Source organism: Actinia tenebrosa, unplaced genomic scaffold (genome assembly GCF_029948245.1).
Source record: "Actinia tenebrosa isolate PJP-AT-01 unplaced genomic scaffold, QUT_ActTen_1.0 PGA_scaffold0__85_contigs__length_37466705, whole genome shotgun sequence".
Lineage (NCBI taxonomy): Eukaryota > Metazoa > Cnidaria > Anthozoa > Actiniaria > Actiniidae > Actinia > Actinia tenebrosa.
In genome coordinates, this window is record NW_028292569.1 from 4,790,734 (window position 1) to 4,807,767 (window position 17,034).

General features: G+C 41.1%; 1 protein-coding gene across 1 annotated transcript; it reads left to right on the top strand.

The window, feature by feature from the left end:
- Positions 1–340: 340 nt before the first annotated feature.
- Positions 341–16,468, top strand: LOC116287819 (uncharacterized). The gene is made up of 6 exons (XM_089026046.1): positions 341–380; positions 5,373–5,777; positions 13,746–14,014; positions 14,336–14,456; positions 14,707–14,841; positions 15,625–16,468. The coding sequence occupies exons 1-6, from the start codon at positions 341–343 to the stop codon at positions 16,071–16,073; spliced, it is 1,419 nt and encodes a 472-aa protein (XP_088882172.1). The 3' UTR covers positions 16,074–16,468.
- The last annotated feature ends 566 nt before the right edge of the window (positions 16,469–17,034 follow it).

Below are 17,034 nucleotides of genomic sequence, written 5' to 3' on the forward strand. Positions count from 1 at the left end.
GGTAATAAGGAATGCTTTTGTCTAGTCGACAGAACAACCACTCCGCCCTTTGCATATCCGGGACATTAGGAATGCGCTTACCCGTAATCTCAGACAAAAGATAAGGGATAGCCTTGTAATGTTTCCCTAACTTCATCTCTTTTAAGACCTTTCGCATGCTTTGTGGGGTTGGCTCTTTCAAACGGTACATAATTTCCTTCTTCACTTCGTCATCCAAGTAAACAGGATGTAAACCTTGGATGTAACCCATCCACTCCCTAAAGTATTTTATTCTCTTGTATGGGGTCTTCGTACGACCTCCGTTGGCATAATACTGTTCTCTAGTAGCATTTGGCACGGCATGACGAATATTCTTACCACACTCGTAACACTGCGCAGAGGTATCTTCTTCTATTTGCATCTTGTTACCACAACACCAAAAGGGTTCTGGCTTAGGTATGACGACCTTGGGACTTAGACAACTTACACACCACCCATTGTTGAACTTCTTACACTCATGCATCATATATTTATTAGATATCTTTAGACTCGGGTGGCATAGCAGCAGTAAGGGACCATTTGCAATGCCACCCGGCCGCGCCAGACCCCCTGTAGGGCCCCGTCACTGCGGGTTATTCCCGGGCCTCATTTAGGTGTATGCCGGCGCGTCGCGCGCCCCCCTTACTGCTGCTTCCCAGGTGCGGTTATTCACGTAGGTGGGGCATAATAACACGATATAGTCGAAACGGTATCTAAAGGGTCCTAATAACTGCTCCACGATGAATTGGGTCTTTCCGCAGCCGGTGGGTCCTACTATCAGAGCATTGCAGGGAATATGGTTCGGATCCATTATATATACGATGGACCCAGTGGACGCAGTAAGAAGGATTGCCGGCGACGCAAAAGATAAAAGAGACACCATAGAAATGCAAAGGGAGGAGATAGACCGGCTGCGGGAGCGCGTGCAGGAATTGTACGATGAAATGTGCGGTCTGAAGCGTGCAGAACGGTTTGGCGCGCTGATAACTATGGCAACGTGGGCTAAGGAGTCCGTTAAGGACTTCATGCGATATCCGCTGTAGAGCTGTTTAAAAGACACCTTAGAATGTTAAGTATAAGGTTGTTAAATTGTTAAAGATATACGTATGAGTCATTTAAAAGACACCTTAGAATGTTAAGTATAAGGTTGTTAAATTGTTAAAGATATACGTATGAGTCATTTAAAAGACACCTTAGAATGTTAAGTATAAGGTTGTTAAGGATGTCTTGCATGAGTCATTTAAAAGACACCTTAGAATGTTAAGTATAAGGTTGTTAAATTGTTAAAGATATACACACGTACTGTTTAAAAGACACTTCAGAATGTTAACTATAAGGTTGTTAAGGATGTCTTGCATGAGTCATTTAAAAGACACCTAAGAATGTTAAGTATAAGGTTGTTAAATTGTTAAAGATATACGTATGAGTCATTTAAGAAGATACCTAAGAATAAGGTTATTTCTTTCTTTAAGAAAAGTAGTATCTTTAACATTCTTAGGTGTCTTTTAAATGACTCATACAAGACATCCTTAACAATTTAACAACCTTATACTTAACATTCTAAGACATCTTTTAAATGACTCATGCATATATCTTTAACAACCTTATACTTAACATTCTAAGACATCTTTTAAATGACTCATGCATATATCTTTAACAATTTAACAACCTTATCTTTAACATTCTAAGACATCTTTTAAACGCAGCTGTATGCTCCCGTAGACCTGTTTTAAATGACACTGCAGAATGTTAACAATAAGGTTAAAAATACGTTATATTGTGGTTAAGGTACACTTAAGTATAAATGAACTGTTCAATGTGTAAAAAGGTGTTCAGCACCAAGCAAAGACTACAATACCACGTTCGTCGTGGCGTTTGCACAAAGAAACCAATTAGTAAAGTTTGTAAGGATTGTGGTAAGGAATTCAGTACCGTTCAAAAGATGCGACAACATCAAGACAAACGCATTTGTGGGCTTTGCAAGGGCTGTAATAAGGAATTTCCTAACACCTCCGAGCACCTGAAAAGGGGCGTCTGTGAACAAAGCAGACAGTGTAGTTTCTGTAATAAGATACTAAGCAGTCGTCAACGTTTACAGACGCATCGGAAAACACATGAAGTCAACTATCGGTTTCTCTTTGGGAGCTACGACTTGGAAGGCGTGGATTGCTACCAATGTGCGGATTTGATGAGTCGCTGCCCGCATAAAGAGGATTACTTAAGGAATCGCATAGATTACCATAAGAAGATAGTCCGTACTTTCCCCTCTTTCGAACGCGCAGAAGGCGTTCCGTGGACTAAAAGGGAGTATTGGAGGCAAGAGTGCGATCGTTGTGGTTGTGTTAGAGAAGAGGAACATATCTTCAACTGCCTCGACAAATAAACGTCCTTAACAATATAACAACCTTATACTCAACATTCTGAGACCCTTTTAGAATGGGGTTTGTGCAAAGAGTCTCAAATCCCATTCTTATTTTTCTTGTTGTTTGTTAAGTATCATCAAAACAACAAGAAAAATAAGGACCCCCTTTAAAGGTATATGCTAGCCTACTTTGTGGCATTTCTGGGAGGATTCCTAATCACCCTTTCAATATATGGACTGTATTACGTGCGAACCACCTGCCGACTGCATTACGCCCCCAAAACCGCGTAAAAAATACACCTGCCTTCATTGCGGCAAGGTATTCCTGGAAGGATCCTTCGTTGGTCATTGGTGCTCCGCGGATCCTAAAGCGCAGCGGACTTTAGCAGACGCTAGTCTCAAATCTATGAAATATCTTTAAGTGTGTTGCCAAAGTCTCCGAGGTTTTAAAGACCTTACAACACCACCTGCAGGGAATTCGTAGGTGTTCAGCATACGCAGCGATCTCCCTGCAGATTTCGTCGTAGTCGCTGCTTATGAGCACCTTATAGCCGTTTTCTTCATACCTCTGTAAGAGTAGTTGCTGATCCTCAGATAACCTGCCGTTGCCTTTTGGGGTCTTTAGCTCTATGCAGAAACCGCGGTAATGTGTGTGCGCATTCAAGATCATTAAGTCGGGTTGGCCGCGTTGGTAGCCCTTCTGCCAGCACTTTATGCGCTTTCCATCCGAATCCTGCAGTTCACCTAGACCAGGGGCTATGAGCATTTGAGGGTAGAATCTGCGGATGTAGTCTACCACCTTTTTATGCAGGTCAAACTCATTTTCTATTTTGAATACCAACTTGTTTGGACCGTCAAACCGCCTTTCTATTTCATACTTACCAGTTTTCCTGAGGGTAGGGAGAACGTCACCTAACACCCAATCCTGGAATGTCTCTGCCGTTGGCATCTTAGAGCTAAATATCAACTGATACAACCCAGATTCAGTTACGTACAGGGAATTAGGCTGTGAATAAGAGGGGAGGCGATTCACCTCCACTCTAAGTTCGCTGAGCTTTACCTTATACTTTTCACGAACGTGCACCTTAATTGCATCCTTAGGGTCTGCGTATCCTAACGCAGCCGCCACTTCCTTTGCTTTGAAGTACAAAGTTTCGCCTTGCACTATGCATTGCAGTTTGGTGTCGTTGTTTTCAAATACGCGAAGCATTGTATATATAGCATATTTTTTATGGCCATCAATAGGCAACACTCTTTAGCTGATTCATTTCCACGCTTAACTGCGCGTCTGAGACGACGAAGATGTACGCATTTATCTTATCACCGTCGCCCGCGGAGGAGTTCTTGGTGCGCTTGATCTCCAATGTTATGCCATCCTGCGTATTTACTAGACGTAAACCCTGACCATGTAGGTCTTCGTCGTTAATGGTGCGCATGTCAATCCACAGCGCGTACTTATCCTTAAAGAATTCCTTGGGACTTACCTGGTCGCCAAACTTACGCTTTGCCTCCCTGTAGACGTCTTCAGGTTTTATTCCCTGGGAGTAAACCTTGTTTGGAACCCCGTTGATATTCACGCCGACGTTAGTAATGTTAGGATTAAAGAACGCTTCGGAGTCGCGCTTACCAGCCTCGTAGGGTTTGGCAAACACCAGCATCAACCCCGTGAGACTTCTTCGGGGGAGGTTAATGCTCTGGTTGATAACCTCATCCGTCTTATCCAAGAAGCTAAATGTCTTATACATCACTACGTGGTCGTAAAGGAATGCCTTTCCGGCGCTATATTCCATGCCAGCGCTACGGGCCAGCTCTTCGCTGTACACGGTCTCGTACTGCAGCTCTAAGTTGGTGATAGAATAGGGATCAACAGCCCCGCTAATTGCGGTGTCCATGCCTCCAATGACGTTCGTAGTGTCCGCCAAGGTTACTTCAAACTGTAACTCGGATAACTGCCTGGGGTAATACACGCCATGGTTCGTAATCACTTCAAAGTCCAAAGGGATAACGTACTTGCTACCATAGGCGGTCTTTACCCTCGTCGCGTCTGCTACTGCGGTTGCCCCGCTGGAGTCCGTAGGCGCGGGGTTAGTATCGCTGCGAAGCTTACGAAGGATAACGCTTCCAATTCCCTGCTCTATCTTTTGTGCACGGTCGAAGGCTGTTAGCCACAGATCCTTATACGTGGTATACAAATCGTACCTATTCAAATCCAAGAGGGATTCCCCGGCGAACTTGATTCTCATCTTAGAAACGAGGTTCCTACCCACGTTATTGACGGTATAGCGCTTGTCCTTGGTGCTTGGTTGTATTGCTAGGTCAAACCTTAACGCCAAGGTGCCAGGAACCAATACTAGGTTATCCGTTAGACGGGGCACGCCTACGTACAAGGTTTCTCCTGGCTTTGCGCTAGAAGGCGTGAATGTAACCCGGTGAAAGGTGCGTTCTGCTTTCAGCCCGCCAACCTGCTTAGGTAATACGTTGGGATTTAACTTTGAGCTTATCATATATAATGGAAGTAGAAGGAACGGATTTTGACCCCCTTACCGAAGAAGGCCAAGTCGATATTAATGACGAAGAATACGAGTCTTTACTTCCTGATGACAACGTAGACTCCCGAGGTCTCTTCGATAAATTGCTGAGCAAGTATGGCGTCAGGGCCGCGATGCTATGCGTTCTTTGAGAGATAAATTTAGGTCAAAGAACTCCCACACGCCCATTCCAGAGTACTTACAAATGGAATCCCTTGGCGTGCGGTCGGACTTAATAGCGGACCTCATCAAGGACCTAAGGGAGCGATACCCAAGCCTAAACCTGGCTCTTTTGGACTTCCAAATAGGAGACAAAGGGCAGGTTCAAGTTAGAGAATCGGGTAGGGAAAAATGGCACAACCTGTATCAAAGGAAGAATTCCAACCTGCTTAACAACCAGCTTCCAAAAGGAGTCACAAATGCGCTTGGAACGCCCAACTTGACGATACTAAGCACTTTGACAGAAAAGGAAACAGAAGCTGCTCAAAGGGCCTTCCGTAGAGGTATTTCGAGGCCTGGCTACAAAGATGCCCTCAGATCCGCAATCAGACTGCAAGAGGAGCGCCAGGAAAAACTCAACCAATTAGAGACCGTCGAAGAGGAAAAAAGCAAACAACTTAAAGAACTTCCAAAAGATAGCGACGCGACTGGAGGCTTAATGAGATACTTAGAGAAAATAAGGACTGAAAGGGAAGCACTTAAGAATGAAATACAGGAAAATAATATAACCATCGATGACCTTACGCGACAACTTGATATGCTAACCAAAGATGAGGGTGGCATCACTAAGCTCCTTGATGATTTTAAGGAGGATAACATAGCATTACAAAGCAGAATAGAAGAATTGGAAGATGAATTCATGAAACAAAGTAGGTTAACCAATGAGAGTCATGCCGCTGAAATTGCAGACTTTAGAGCTAGGTTGACTAAGTTGATGGATGAAAAAAGCGGTGTGGTAAAAAGGTTACAGACTGCGGTAAATGAAGCGGCGGGGAAAGACACGGAACTACAGCGCTTAGGACAAGAATTAATGGAGTCTGTTGACAGAGAAAGGCAAGTAATGCTGGACAAGGCAGTGGCGGAGGAACAAATACGGCAACTTCAACAGGCCGTCGAAGACTTGGAGTACGAAATAGATCGACAGCGAGTAATAATCGAAGATCAAACTCGCCCTGAAGAAGAAAGGGAGGCAGCCCAAAAGGAAGTAGAAACCCTTCAGGAAAGAGTTGCGGAATTACAAACGCAAATAGAAGGTAAGGAAAGGGAGCTGGGGCTTACCACCAAGGAAAAGATAAAAAGAGCCCTTTTGAAGTATGGCGTGCCGCTGGCGTTTGCGATCGCTATTTCGAGCGTAGTAGGGGTAATCTTGTCCGCACTTAAGGCTACAGGTGCAGGCGTAAAGAAATTAGGCAGTGGGCTGACGGACTTGGGAAAAAAGATGGCAGCCGGTCTTCCTGGGCTGCTGGGTAGCGTTCTTAGCCTGACACTGAAGACCGGCGGAGAACTGTTGAAGTTCGTGGGGAATAACGTCTGGATCTTGGTTGTCGCTATTGGGGTGGTACTCCTGAAGAAGATGAAGGGCTAATCTTGTCCTTGTATGTTACTGGTGGCTTATAATCGTAGTCAGACGCCCGAGGTGTTCTCGACTGGGGATAAGTAAAGATAGTATTCGCACCGCTTTGATAATGCGGAACTAGGGGTATGGCAGTCATGGTGCTAATGGCCTTATGATTATAGACAGCGTCCTTCCATTCATATTGCCCATTTATTCGGAGGGTGCCGGGGTATTTACCACCACCGCGGGCATCGCTGGGGCGAACTTGAAGCTTTGCATATTGACAATTAGCTATTATATGAAAAGTCACGGGTGATAAGTCTTCTCCGCTTAGTGGGTTGGGCTCAAATGAAAAATGAGCTGGGTTCCTCTCGTTATTTTTTATCCTATAAGGCGGTAATGGCGTATTGGTCTCGTCTAGGATTCTAAAGCCAGCATTACAACTGTCCCCCGTATTAATGCTAATAGTACAAATAATCAATCCCAAGCCTCCAACCTCAACCCACAACCCAGTGTCGCGCCAACTATCACCCCCCGTATATTTTTTATACTCTAAGTAATGAAGAAACCAATCTTCCTTCACATGTGGGTTCATATATTTCAGGAAACATGGTTTCCTTCTAGAGACTCATTACCGTAAGAGTGCTAATGGTTGCGTGGTTAAAAGGCTTATCTTTTTGGTCCTCCATGCTATTTATGCAAACACTCCCGGTGTCATCTACGCGTATCTGCAGTTTTACCTTTCCATGACAATCAGCAACCATATGAAAAGTCCAAACCTATAAGTTTTCGGTGCTGGTGGGTGGTGGCTCTACGGAGAAATGCGTAGTCTCCCTGTTGTTTGTCTTCGCGCGTATGGGTTGCAGTACGCCATTCTCATCCAGGAACCTAAAGCCCACGTTGGCATGGCTGCTTGTACCAATGCAAATACTACAAAGGATCAATTTCTTTCCTGAGTAATTCAAATTCACGGACATGCCCGCGACATCAACCCAAGATGGTAGGGTATATTTTTTCTCACCTGTGTAAGTCGTATAAACACAATCTACTCCAGCTACGTAGGGGTTGTTCATCGCCATATATAATAACTCAGACCAACGCCTGCAGCTGCTAAGCCGGCCTTTAGTAGGTTATGGTCATATTCCTCCTCCTTTTTAGGCGCTCGGTATGGTTCTTTTGTTGGCTGCACTTTCTTAGGTGGTTGCATATGGTGCACTTTTTTAGGCTGTTCAACTAAGTGCCTCCTGATGGTGTCAGAGTTCACGTCATTCACCCCAAACTTCATGTCCTTAGTAGCTCGCTGCAGTTTGTTGTTGTATCCTACTACAGAACCAGTATTTATAGATAAATTACTAGGCATTAACCAACAACCCGGGGCTACTGCATAGTCCAACCTTGCCTTAGAATTTTGTATAGCTAGTTGGTAACGCTGTACGCCCTTGCTAATGTCACCCTCCAAGATTGAACTTTCGAATAGAATCAAAGCTTCGGCTCGCGTCTCTTCTGCGGCGCCCGTATTTCCAATTATACTTGATCGGGTATTTACTTGGGCTCCGAGAATGAAATTCACGTAAGCTTCTATGCTGCGGTTCAAACGGGCAAGGCCGGCTTTGGTTAGTCCTTTACCTTCTGGGGGTATAAAGTTAAGATATTGCTTTGTTTGCTCGTCGTTGGTAATTTTGATAATCAGTGGATTGGCCCCTGCATACTTACCGCCCTCGTCTTTGAACAGAGGTCCGTCTCTGACTTCCTTAGTGGTCTTGGCATTTGGTTCGAAGAAGGTGCTACTGTCGTGAGTTTCTTTATGATACCCAGTGTTCCATCGTAGATTCAATGCATGAACTTCCTTATCACTTAGCTCGTGCCCACCAATCCCCCAATAAGCCCAAACGTGTCCTAGACCATTGTTAGCACCCGTAGTGCATCGAAAATCCTTCCCTACAACACCAAACTCCTTACAAAGTCTATCATAAGCCGGCACGCTGTATTTGTTATCTCTTGGATAAAACGTGGCATCTCCCGGTAGCGCAATAACACCCATCTCATGCAGTATTCTTCTAACTGTGAAGTGGAAGTGAAACATAAATATCGAATTCTTCATCAACTTCGCACTTACACCGCAGCCGCTGGTGGCACAGCAAACTGCGAAGTTTAGTTGCTGCGGCCAATAACGCATGTTAGGACCGCTTAACCATTCATGAGATTCCTTAGCGGTGGTATGAACAATGGGCACGTTTTTGAAGATATCTCGCACCTTTAACAGAAAGGAATGGTTGTTAGAGATCCGCATGTTCAACGTCAAGTCCAAGCTTGGGTGCTTGTCAAATGGAACCGCGGGTATCGGATAAGTACTGGTACCCAGCAATAATTCCTTTGGCCAACCGGGTTCAACATGCGTTGGCGCTGGCGTTGGCTTATGCATTGGCGAATGCTTCAGTTGATCGTCTATTTGATTAACCAGCGTAGGCTTCAAATCCTCGTTGCTGTACATCCTGGAGCCGTTGAAGTAAATCCCATCAGGCCTCCTTTCGAACTTACTAGCATCCGCGTGCGGAAACATCTTCCTAAATGCTCTCCAGTTCCAGTAATCCCTGTTGTCATGATGTGGCTGCTCCTCTATGTTATTCCCAAAAGCGTCGTACATTAGTATATAATGGATGTTATACCTTCAGCACCTCAGTTGTACCCAGATGTTCCCAATTATCACACTACCACTAAGGACATAGGTCCTACAGAATTAAACGCCGAGAACTTCCGCTTGAATAAAGCAAATTTAATCCTCGCTTACTTAGAGGGTCAAACGAAGCACTATGAGGAGGTCAGGAAAAAGTATGCTAGAGCCCGAAGCATATTACATAAAATCGCGATAACTTCCGGCTCCATGTCCGTGGCGTTAACAGGCACCGGCGTTGCCACCTCACTTACCGGGCCTGGAATAGTCGTTGGCGTTCCTTTGGCCAGCGTTGGGGCCATTTGCGGCATCGTTTCCGCTGTTACGACAGGCATTATAAAGCAATTGTCCGGTAAGATATCCAAGCACGACACTCACATAGCCCTAGCAAGCGCAAAGGCTAACACCATCGCCGACTTGGTGTCTCAGGCTTTGCGGGACCGCCGCATAGACGACACGGAGTTCTCTTTGATCCTCGCGGAGGAAAAGAAATACGGGGAGCTAAAGTCGGGTAATAAAAAAACCATCGTGAAAGATCTTTCCGAGGAATCTCGCAAAAAGATCTACCAGGAGGCAAAGGAGGAGCTCCAAAGAAAACTCGCTCAGTAGACATCTGCTTTGAAAAGAACGTAGGGGGATTTCGACTGCACATTTCATCTTCTCGGAATCCATTCTAACAGGGGGTGGTTGGAGTCAATTTTGTAAAATATTTCGTAAATTACGTCGGGGTAATAAGGAATATCCTTATCCAGCCGACAAAACATCCACTCGGCTTTTGTCATATCAGAAACCTCGGGAATAGACTTACCGGTAATTTCAGACAAAAGATAAGGAATAGCTTTGTAATATTTCCCTAGTTTTAATTTTTTCAATGTCTTCCGTAGACTTTGTGGGGTTGGCTCTTCTAAGTGGTCTATGATTTTCTTCCTTACTTCGTTGTTTAAATATACCGGTCGATAACCTTGGATATGACTCATCCAGTCTCGGAAGTATTTTATTCTCTTATAAGGTGTTTTCGTACGACCTCCGTTGGCGTAATATTGCTCTCTGGTAGCATTTGGTACGGCATTACGAATATTCTTGCCACATTCGTAACACTGCGCTGACGTGTCGTCTTCTATTTGCATTTTCTTACCACAACACCAGAAGCCCTTCGGCTTGGGTATGTTAACTTTGAATCTTAGGCAAATCACACAGAAGTCATTGGCGAACTTTTTACATTCATGCATCGTATATCCGACAAATATTTTAACCTCCGTTTGCGGTACCCAACACAGCAGCAGTAAGGACACACCGCGGGAAATCCCGTAAATCTGCTGTACCCGCGTGCTTAATTCCGCGGGTTAAACCCGCAAATATACGGCATCGATCGCGAGTCCCCCTTACTGCTGCTTAACTCGTTTTCCTCTTTAATAAAACTACCTTCGATTGACTTAAATAAAATATATATAACATTTTACATTGTCGTTGTTATTATAAGTATAAATTTGAATTTTAAAATCAAGATTATCAGAATTGTATAAGATAGTCAAAAATACCATTTTTGGTAATCTAGCAGGTCACGTCAGATCAAGGACATAAGACAAGACGAAGCGAAACACATGGCGAATTTTAGTGGAAATTGTAATGGCCGTATCTCACTCAAACGTGGAGACTTAAGGAGACTTAAGGGATATAGGATAGTATGAAGACTATACTTTGTGTAGGGTGTGTTCTTTTTTAAATTTTCTTCGTCTAATTTCGACTTATTCCCACATAATTCAAAGCCTACAAACACTTCGCTTGTCAAAACAACTTTTATCTTTTTCTATCCATTCATTGATACGGCATATTTTGTTTTTTCCTATAGCAAAAATTACAAAAATACCCAACAAGGACCCAGTTAAATGACCAGACTTTCTATTGTTTGTCAGTATGGATGCAGAAAATATTTAATAAGCAAACGGCTGCTGTTTTCGTTTGGCGAAAAAATCGAGGAAAATCGCCGTCGAGAGGAAATTTTTCAAACAAACGCTAAAGACAGATGCATAATGAGCACGGCGCGCAAAACATGCAAGTGAAACATCCTCCTTTGGTATAGAATATGGTAAACTATGCAACTAAGTTTTCGTGGTCATCGCATGGGAACCCTGTGCGTAACGCTAAAAGTGTCGCCCACTAGGTGTACATCGCGTTTCTGATTGGTCGAGCTTTCAAATCACACGTCACTTGGAAAATGACGACTTTTTTTAACGAGCTTTTTAACTATCATTCTTTTGTAAATATTGTATTTTACCACAATTGTAAATTTTCTCGCGCGCTGATTGGTTAAAAAACGTCGTAAATAAGAGGCCATACCAACAAATGATGTCATGCAAGATTTCGTGCAGTCTATTTCCTAGAGTTTTGTGAGTTTTGTAGTAAAAAACAAATTTACGATGGTTTAGCGTGGTATGTCCTCTTATTTACCACGATATGACGCCAAACGTTGGTCAAAATTAGTTATGGACCCACTCGGCTTACGCCTCGTGAGTCCATAACATTTTGACCAACTTTTGACGTCATATCGTGGTAAATAAGAGGACATACCACGCTAAACCATCGTAAATTTGTTAAAAAACCACAGGCTAACCACTCTAATAAATGAAGGAAATACTAAATGGTGTCTTGTCTTTGTCTTTTTATTCGCGCGCGCTATCGATTTTTTGTCATCTCACCTATCCCCCTTGGTAACAATTTTGTTTTTTCTACTATACACTCTACTTAACAAATTTACGATGGTTTAGCGTGGTATGTCCTCTTATTTACCACGATATGACGTCAAAAGTTGGTCAAAATGTTATGGACTCACGAGGCGTAAGCCGAGTGGGTCCATAACTAATTTTGACTAACGTTTGGCGTCATATCGTGGTAAATAAGAGGACATACCACGCTAAACCATCGTAAATTTGTTTTTTACTACAAAACTCACAAAACTCTAGGAAATAGACTGCACGAAATCTTGCATGACGCCATTTGTTAGTATGGCCTCTTATTTACGACGTTTTTTAACCAATCAGCGCGCGAGAAAATTTACAATTGTGGTAAAATATACAATATACTACTAGTTACCATTTAGTATTTCCTTCATTTATTAGAGTGGTTAGCCTGTGGTAAAAACGAAACAAAAAATGATTGAAGAAATCATGGAAAAACAGAATCCGCCACAGTGTGAAGATAGAGGTTAGGACATTTTCTATTTTGTTTTATTTAGTGTAGATAACATAGCTACAACATTACCGGAAAACGAGCAACAAACTACCATGACGAACGAGCGAAAAAAGTACTTGTTTTGTTCTTATGGTAAGAGTATTCGTAGTTCATACATGATATAAAATAATCATTTGAAAAAGCACTTTTTGAATTCCACAATTAGAAAAATCCAAGAGATTTTTGACAAAGTTTAAAGCAATAATATTCCTAAAATTACCAGCAAACGAGCAACGAACTAGAATGACAAACGTGCGAAAAAAGTGTACACGTACCTGTTTTGTTATTATGGTAAGAGTACTTTCATTTTGAATTTCATTCAATGATTTTATATCTTTCTACAGATAATTTATCTAAATATTGAATGATTTTTAAATTACACCAAATATTCAACTGTTTATTGAGCTTTTCGACCTAGGACATGATTATAAAAATGAGTTAAATTTGTGTTGTTGTGAGATGGTTATTGTAAAGAGCGGTACCTTGTCTTTCACTTTCAAAAACTAAGAAAATATTAAAAACATTTCCAAACGCCAATTTACTGACAAAAAAAAAGTATTTTGTATTTGCATTGCATTTTGCGTTATTTTCTATTTTGCCTTAGTTGTTCTTGTCAAGTATAAATGAATGTAAACTTATTAGTTTTTCAAAAACTTAACCAAGATGAAAACTGGTAAAATTGAATTTTCAAAATACTGTAAGCTTATGTTTTCAAGCTTCTCGAAAAAGAGTTAAGACTTTTATGAATGAAAATACGGTTCTTGTAAAAACATAAAACTTTTGATGCGGATAATTAACCAAACATCGTTATTAGTGTATAAGAAGTAAAAGTAAGCTTATGTATTTTGCTCACCTTTTTTTTTATACCAGTTTTCAAGTCTGTTTCATAGTCTTGATTTGTCCATAAAAGTTCGGAAATCTCCAAAATTTCGATTTCAATGAAAGACATCCGAGGTAAATTTAACTAAACCTGATATTGTATTGGATTATTTGTAGTTATCTTTCGTTTTATAAGTAAAATTAATCAGGAATTTAAAGCTTAAAAAATGTCGGCCATGGAAAACTTTGTCGAAGAATCTTCCAAGAAAAAACTAGCCCCTGGGGGGTGGTGAGTTGTGTCCAAAATTCATATAAGTGGGATCGGGAGAGTAATTGTCGCGCAAAGAAAAAGATGTAGTGCATTTTGATTCGTTTTCAGTGCATGTCTTTTTATTATGGGAGACATTATCTTAATATTGAATTTAAAAAATTGAAGATTTTTTTCCCGATTTTAATTTTATCTTTTACATTCATTCAAATTGGGCTCCCTGTGACTTGTGTATCGGGAGCTCCGCTTTTAGGCAGTGCCTAAATATATTTAATACTATATCATTTATGTTACAGATTTAATATGGGAGCAATGCACAGATGATCTTTTTGAGCCAGAAGTAAATGGAATGGTTCTGATCAACCATTCGTTCCGCTTGCTTAGAGCAGAAATGCCGATTCTTTGTTTATTTGTATGTAAATCGAACAAAGACTGTGTTTCGTTCAATATTGCTCCTTCCAATGAAACCGAAGGATGGTTTTCTTGTGAGCTTAATCAGGCCGACAGATATATTGCCTCACAAGATTTTCGAGAAAGAAAAGGATTCTCGTACAGAGGGATAAAGGTTAGTTACAACTGGTTATTTTTGTATTGCATACTAAGATTTCCGGCTGATCCTTGCACAAATTTTCGAGATTTAATGAACAAAAAAAAGATTGTTCATATGTGTATACGTCGTCGCATATCAAATCACAATTAAGTCATTTAACTCATTCTCAGCTTAGCGCGAGCCAAAGCTAAGTCTGTTATCATTATGTATATAGTATATATTACCACGAACAATCCTGGAAGCTCCCTCTTTCGGTTTTCACGATATATTTTACTACTAGTGTAGATAGCTTTGTCAGTTCGTATTGATAACATGATACTTTTTTGTCTATTATAGAATCCATGTTTGAATAACGGTCTTTGCGAAGGAAACAAGACTTGTACACGGCTAGGGTACGACCTAACGAAGTACACTTGTCTCTGCCCAAATGGATATTTTGGCCAGAACTGTGAAAAGGGTAAGGAATAATTCATATTAGCAGTAATTTATATATCCATGCAATTCAAACGTTTATCAATCCGTGCATTTCTCCTTCTCTCATTCACTTAATTCCAACGACCAATTCATCCATCAATCCATTATTCAAACATCCAACTCTCTCCCCTCTCTCCATCATTTATCCAGGCGTGCATATAAACAAACAACAGTTTTACGCACTTCTCTACACAGAGATTTATTTAGCATATTTTTATTTCTTGTTTTTCAAGATATTGATGAATGTGCTACCAGTAATCTGCATAATTGCACACTCGAAAACCCAGGTGTCAAGTGTAATAATACCCCTGGGTCTTTCAAGTGCATTTGTGCAGAAGGACACGTCGGTGATGGAATCAACTGTAAGAGTAAGTATTATTTTATCAAATGATCTATGCAAGGATCCAACCATAAGGCCAGATAATCATGCAACCATCACTCTGTTTATCTAATCCTTCCATCTTTCCATTTATCCTTCCACTAATCTATCCATTAATTCAATCCCTCCATTTTTTCCATAATCCATCAATTCATCCATCCATCCATCCATCCATCCATCCATCCATCCATCCATCCATCCATCCATCCATCCATCCATTCGTTCCTTCATCCATCCATCCATCCATCCATTCATTCATTCATTCATTCATTCATTCCTTCCTTCCTTCCTTCCTTCATTCATTCATTCATTCATTCATTCATTCATTCATTCATACATACATTCATTATTTCTTTCCTTATTTATTACCACGTTATGACAAAGTATTTGTGGAATACTTTAGTAATATAATTGTACATCCAATCCATCCCTTTTTTCGTCCAATTATCCATTTATCCATCCATCTTTCTATGCTTTCATCCATCCATCCACAATCCATCCATCCACAATCCATCCATCCACAATCCATCCATCCGTTCGTCCATTCACCTAGTGTGCAAATTTTGACGAGGCTCTGTTTGGAACAAATTACTTGAAGAAGCCTAGGGTAAATTTTCCCCCCTCTGCATTTTAATTTCAAGAATTGAACTAATAAGACATCAATGGTTCTTTCACAGTTAACCAACTCTCTTGCTGAAGTTTAATTTGTGGGTATGAGACCAACTTCGCGTTGGACTATAATGATTTTTTTCTTTCTTTTTGTCTTCTTTAGAAATGGTATCATGGATCAAGATAAATATAGATCCAGTTTGCGTTGGTGAAAAAAATGAAAGCTATGGGACGGTTTCTGTCCATTTTGAAGTAAACGTAAAACAGTTCAAGCTCGTTCATCTCTCGGGGGGAGTCTCTCATTTGAATAGCCCGGTAACGGCCCAAAACTGGGGAGATAATAGGTTTCCAAACGCACTCTATGTGGTAATTACTGACGAGAATAACATTGTAATTGCACCTTATCCTGGCTATCCAAAATTTTTCAAATCATTTTTCTTCATTGACAGCATAACCGTGGAAAGTCCAGAGTTAATTTATCCTATTTTTGATCCTCCATTGCCACTAAAAAAGGATGATAAACTCAGAGTCTGGTTTTCTCGAGATCTTCTCGGTTTAATGGCAAGTGGCACTTACGGTAAAACCTGCACTGATGTGTATGTTAAATTTTAAGACATACGGTTTTAGACGTAAGGCTTTATAAGAGATAGAGTATGCTGGAAAAAAATACATCGAAAAATCAAACCAAGGGGCACTAAAAGTGTATGCGCAATTTACAAAGAATTGCATATGATTAATCGTTATAGTGCTACTATGACGAAAATCGCTCAAACTTGGATTCAGCTGAAACTTCCTAAGAATACTCTTTAAGGTCCAGTAATCACTGTATGAAGTGTTTTCTCGATATTCAGGACGAAAGTATGATATTTTTACGATTATTTTTTGGAGTCTGTGACGTCATACACTCAACATCAAACATTGCTACATATATTTCTTTGTATATAAATCCTTAATTTATTTTATTCCTATGAAGCCCAAAGGGTGGCTAATTTGCTTATTTCACATTACTTGTGACTATAATTTATATTTTGAGGTGTTTGGGTATTTCTTTCTCCCTTTTTACTACTGATATTTTGATCATAAACTACAAAGAAATGTATGGAGCGATGTTCGATGTTGAGTGTATGACGTAGCACTTTATATAATTGTAATATCAGTTTAAAGCTAGTCTCCCCCACAGCCGCTTTCAGTGTCGTCACGCAACGCTTTCTCCCCTGAGCTACTCAGGGGAGAAAGCGTTACGTGACGACACTGAAAGTGGCTGTGGGGGAGACTAGTTTAAAGCAAGTAACAGTCTGATTTAGTTACCCCATGGTTAAACTTCAATTTTGTTTTCCATAACACATAATTTGTAAGAAAGTCGTAATCGTGGTTCAAATTAAAGTTTTTTGTTGTTATTATTGTTGTTGTTTTTGTTAAGTCGGCCATTTCCTCCTGCCCCTCGGAATATAACAGGCTGCACAGGAGGGCCACGGCAACAATGTTTAAAATATAATCTATTATGCGTTTAGTCAAGAGACCATGAAAGACAAAGAGGGGCTCTCGCGCTATCCTTTGGATATCAGGATTCCCG

Coding starts and splice junctions, on each gene's coding strand:
- LOC116287819 (XM_089026046.1), top strand. CDS start 341: ATGACGAATATTCTTACCACACTCGTAACACTGCGCAGAG. Junction 14,015..14,335: donor TCTCGTACAGAGGGATAAAG/GTTAGTTACAAC, acceptor TGTCTATTATAG/AATCCATGTTTGAATAACGG. Junction 14,457..14,706: donor TGGCCAGAACTGTGAAAAGG/GTAAGGAATAAT, acceptor TTGTTTTTCAAG/ATATTGATGAATGTGCTACC.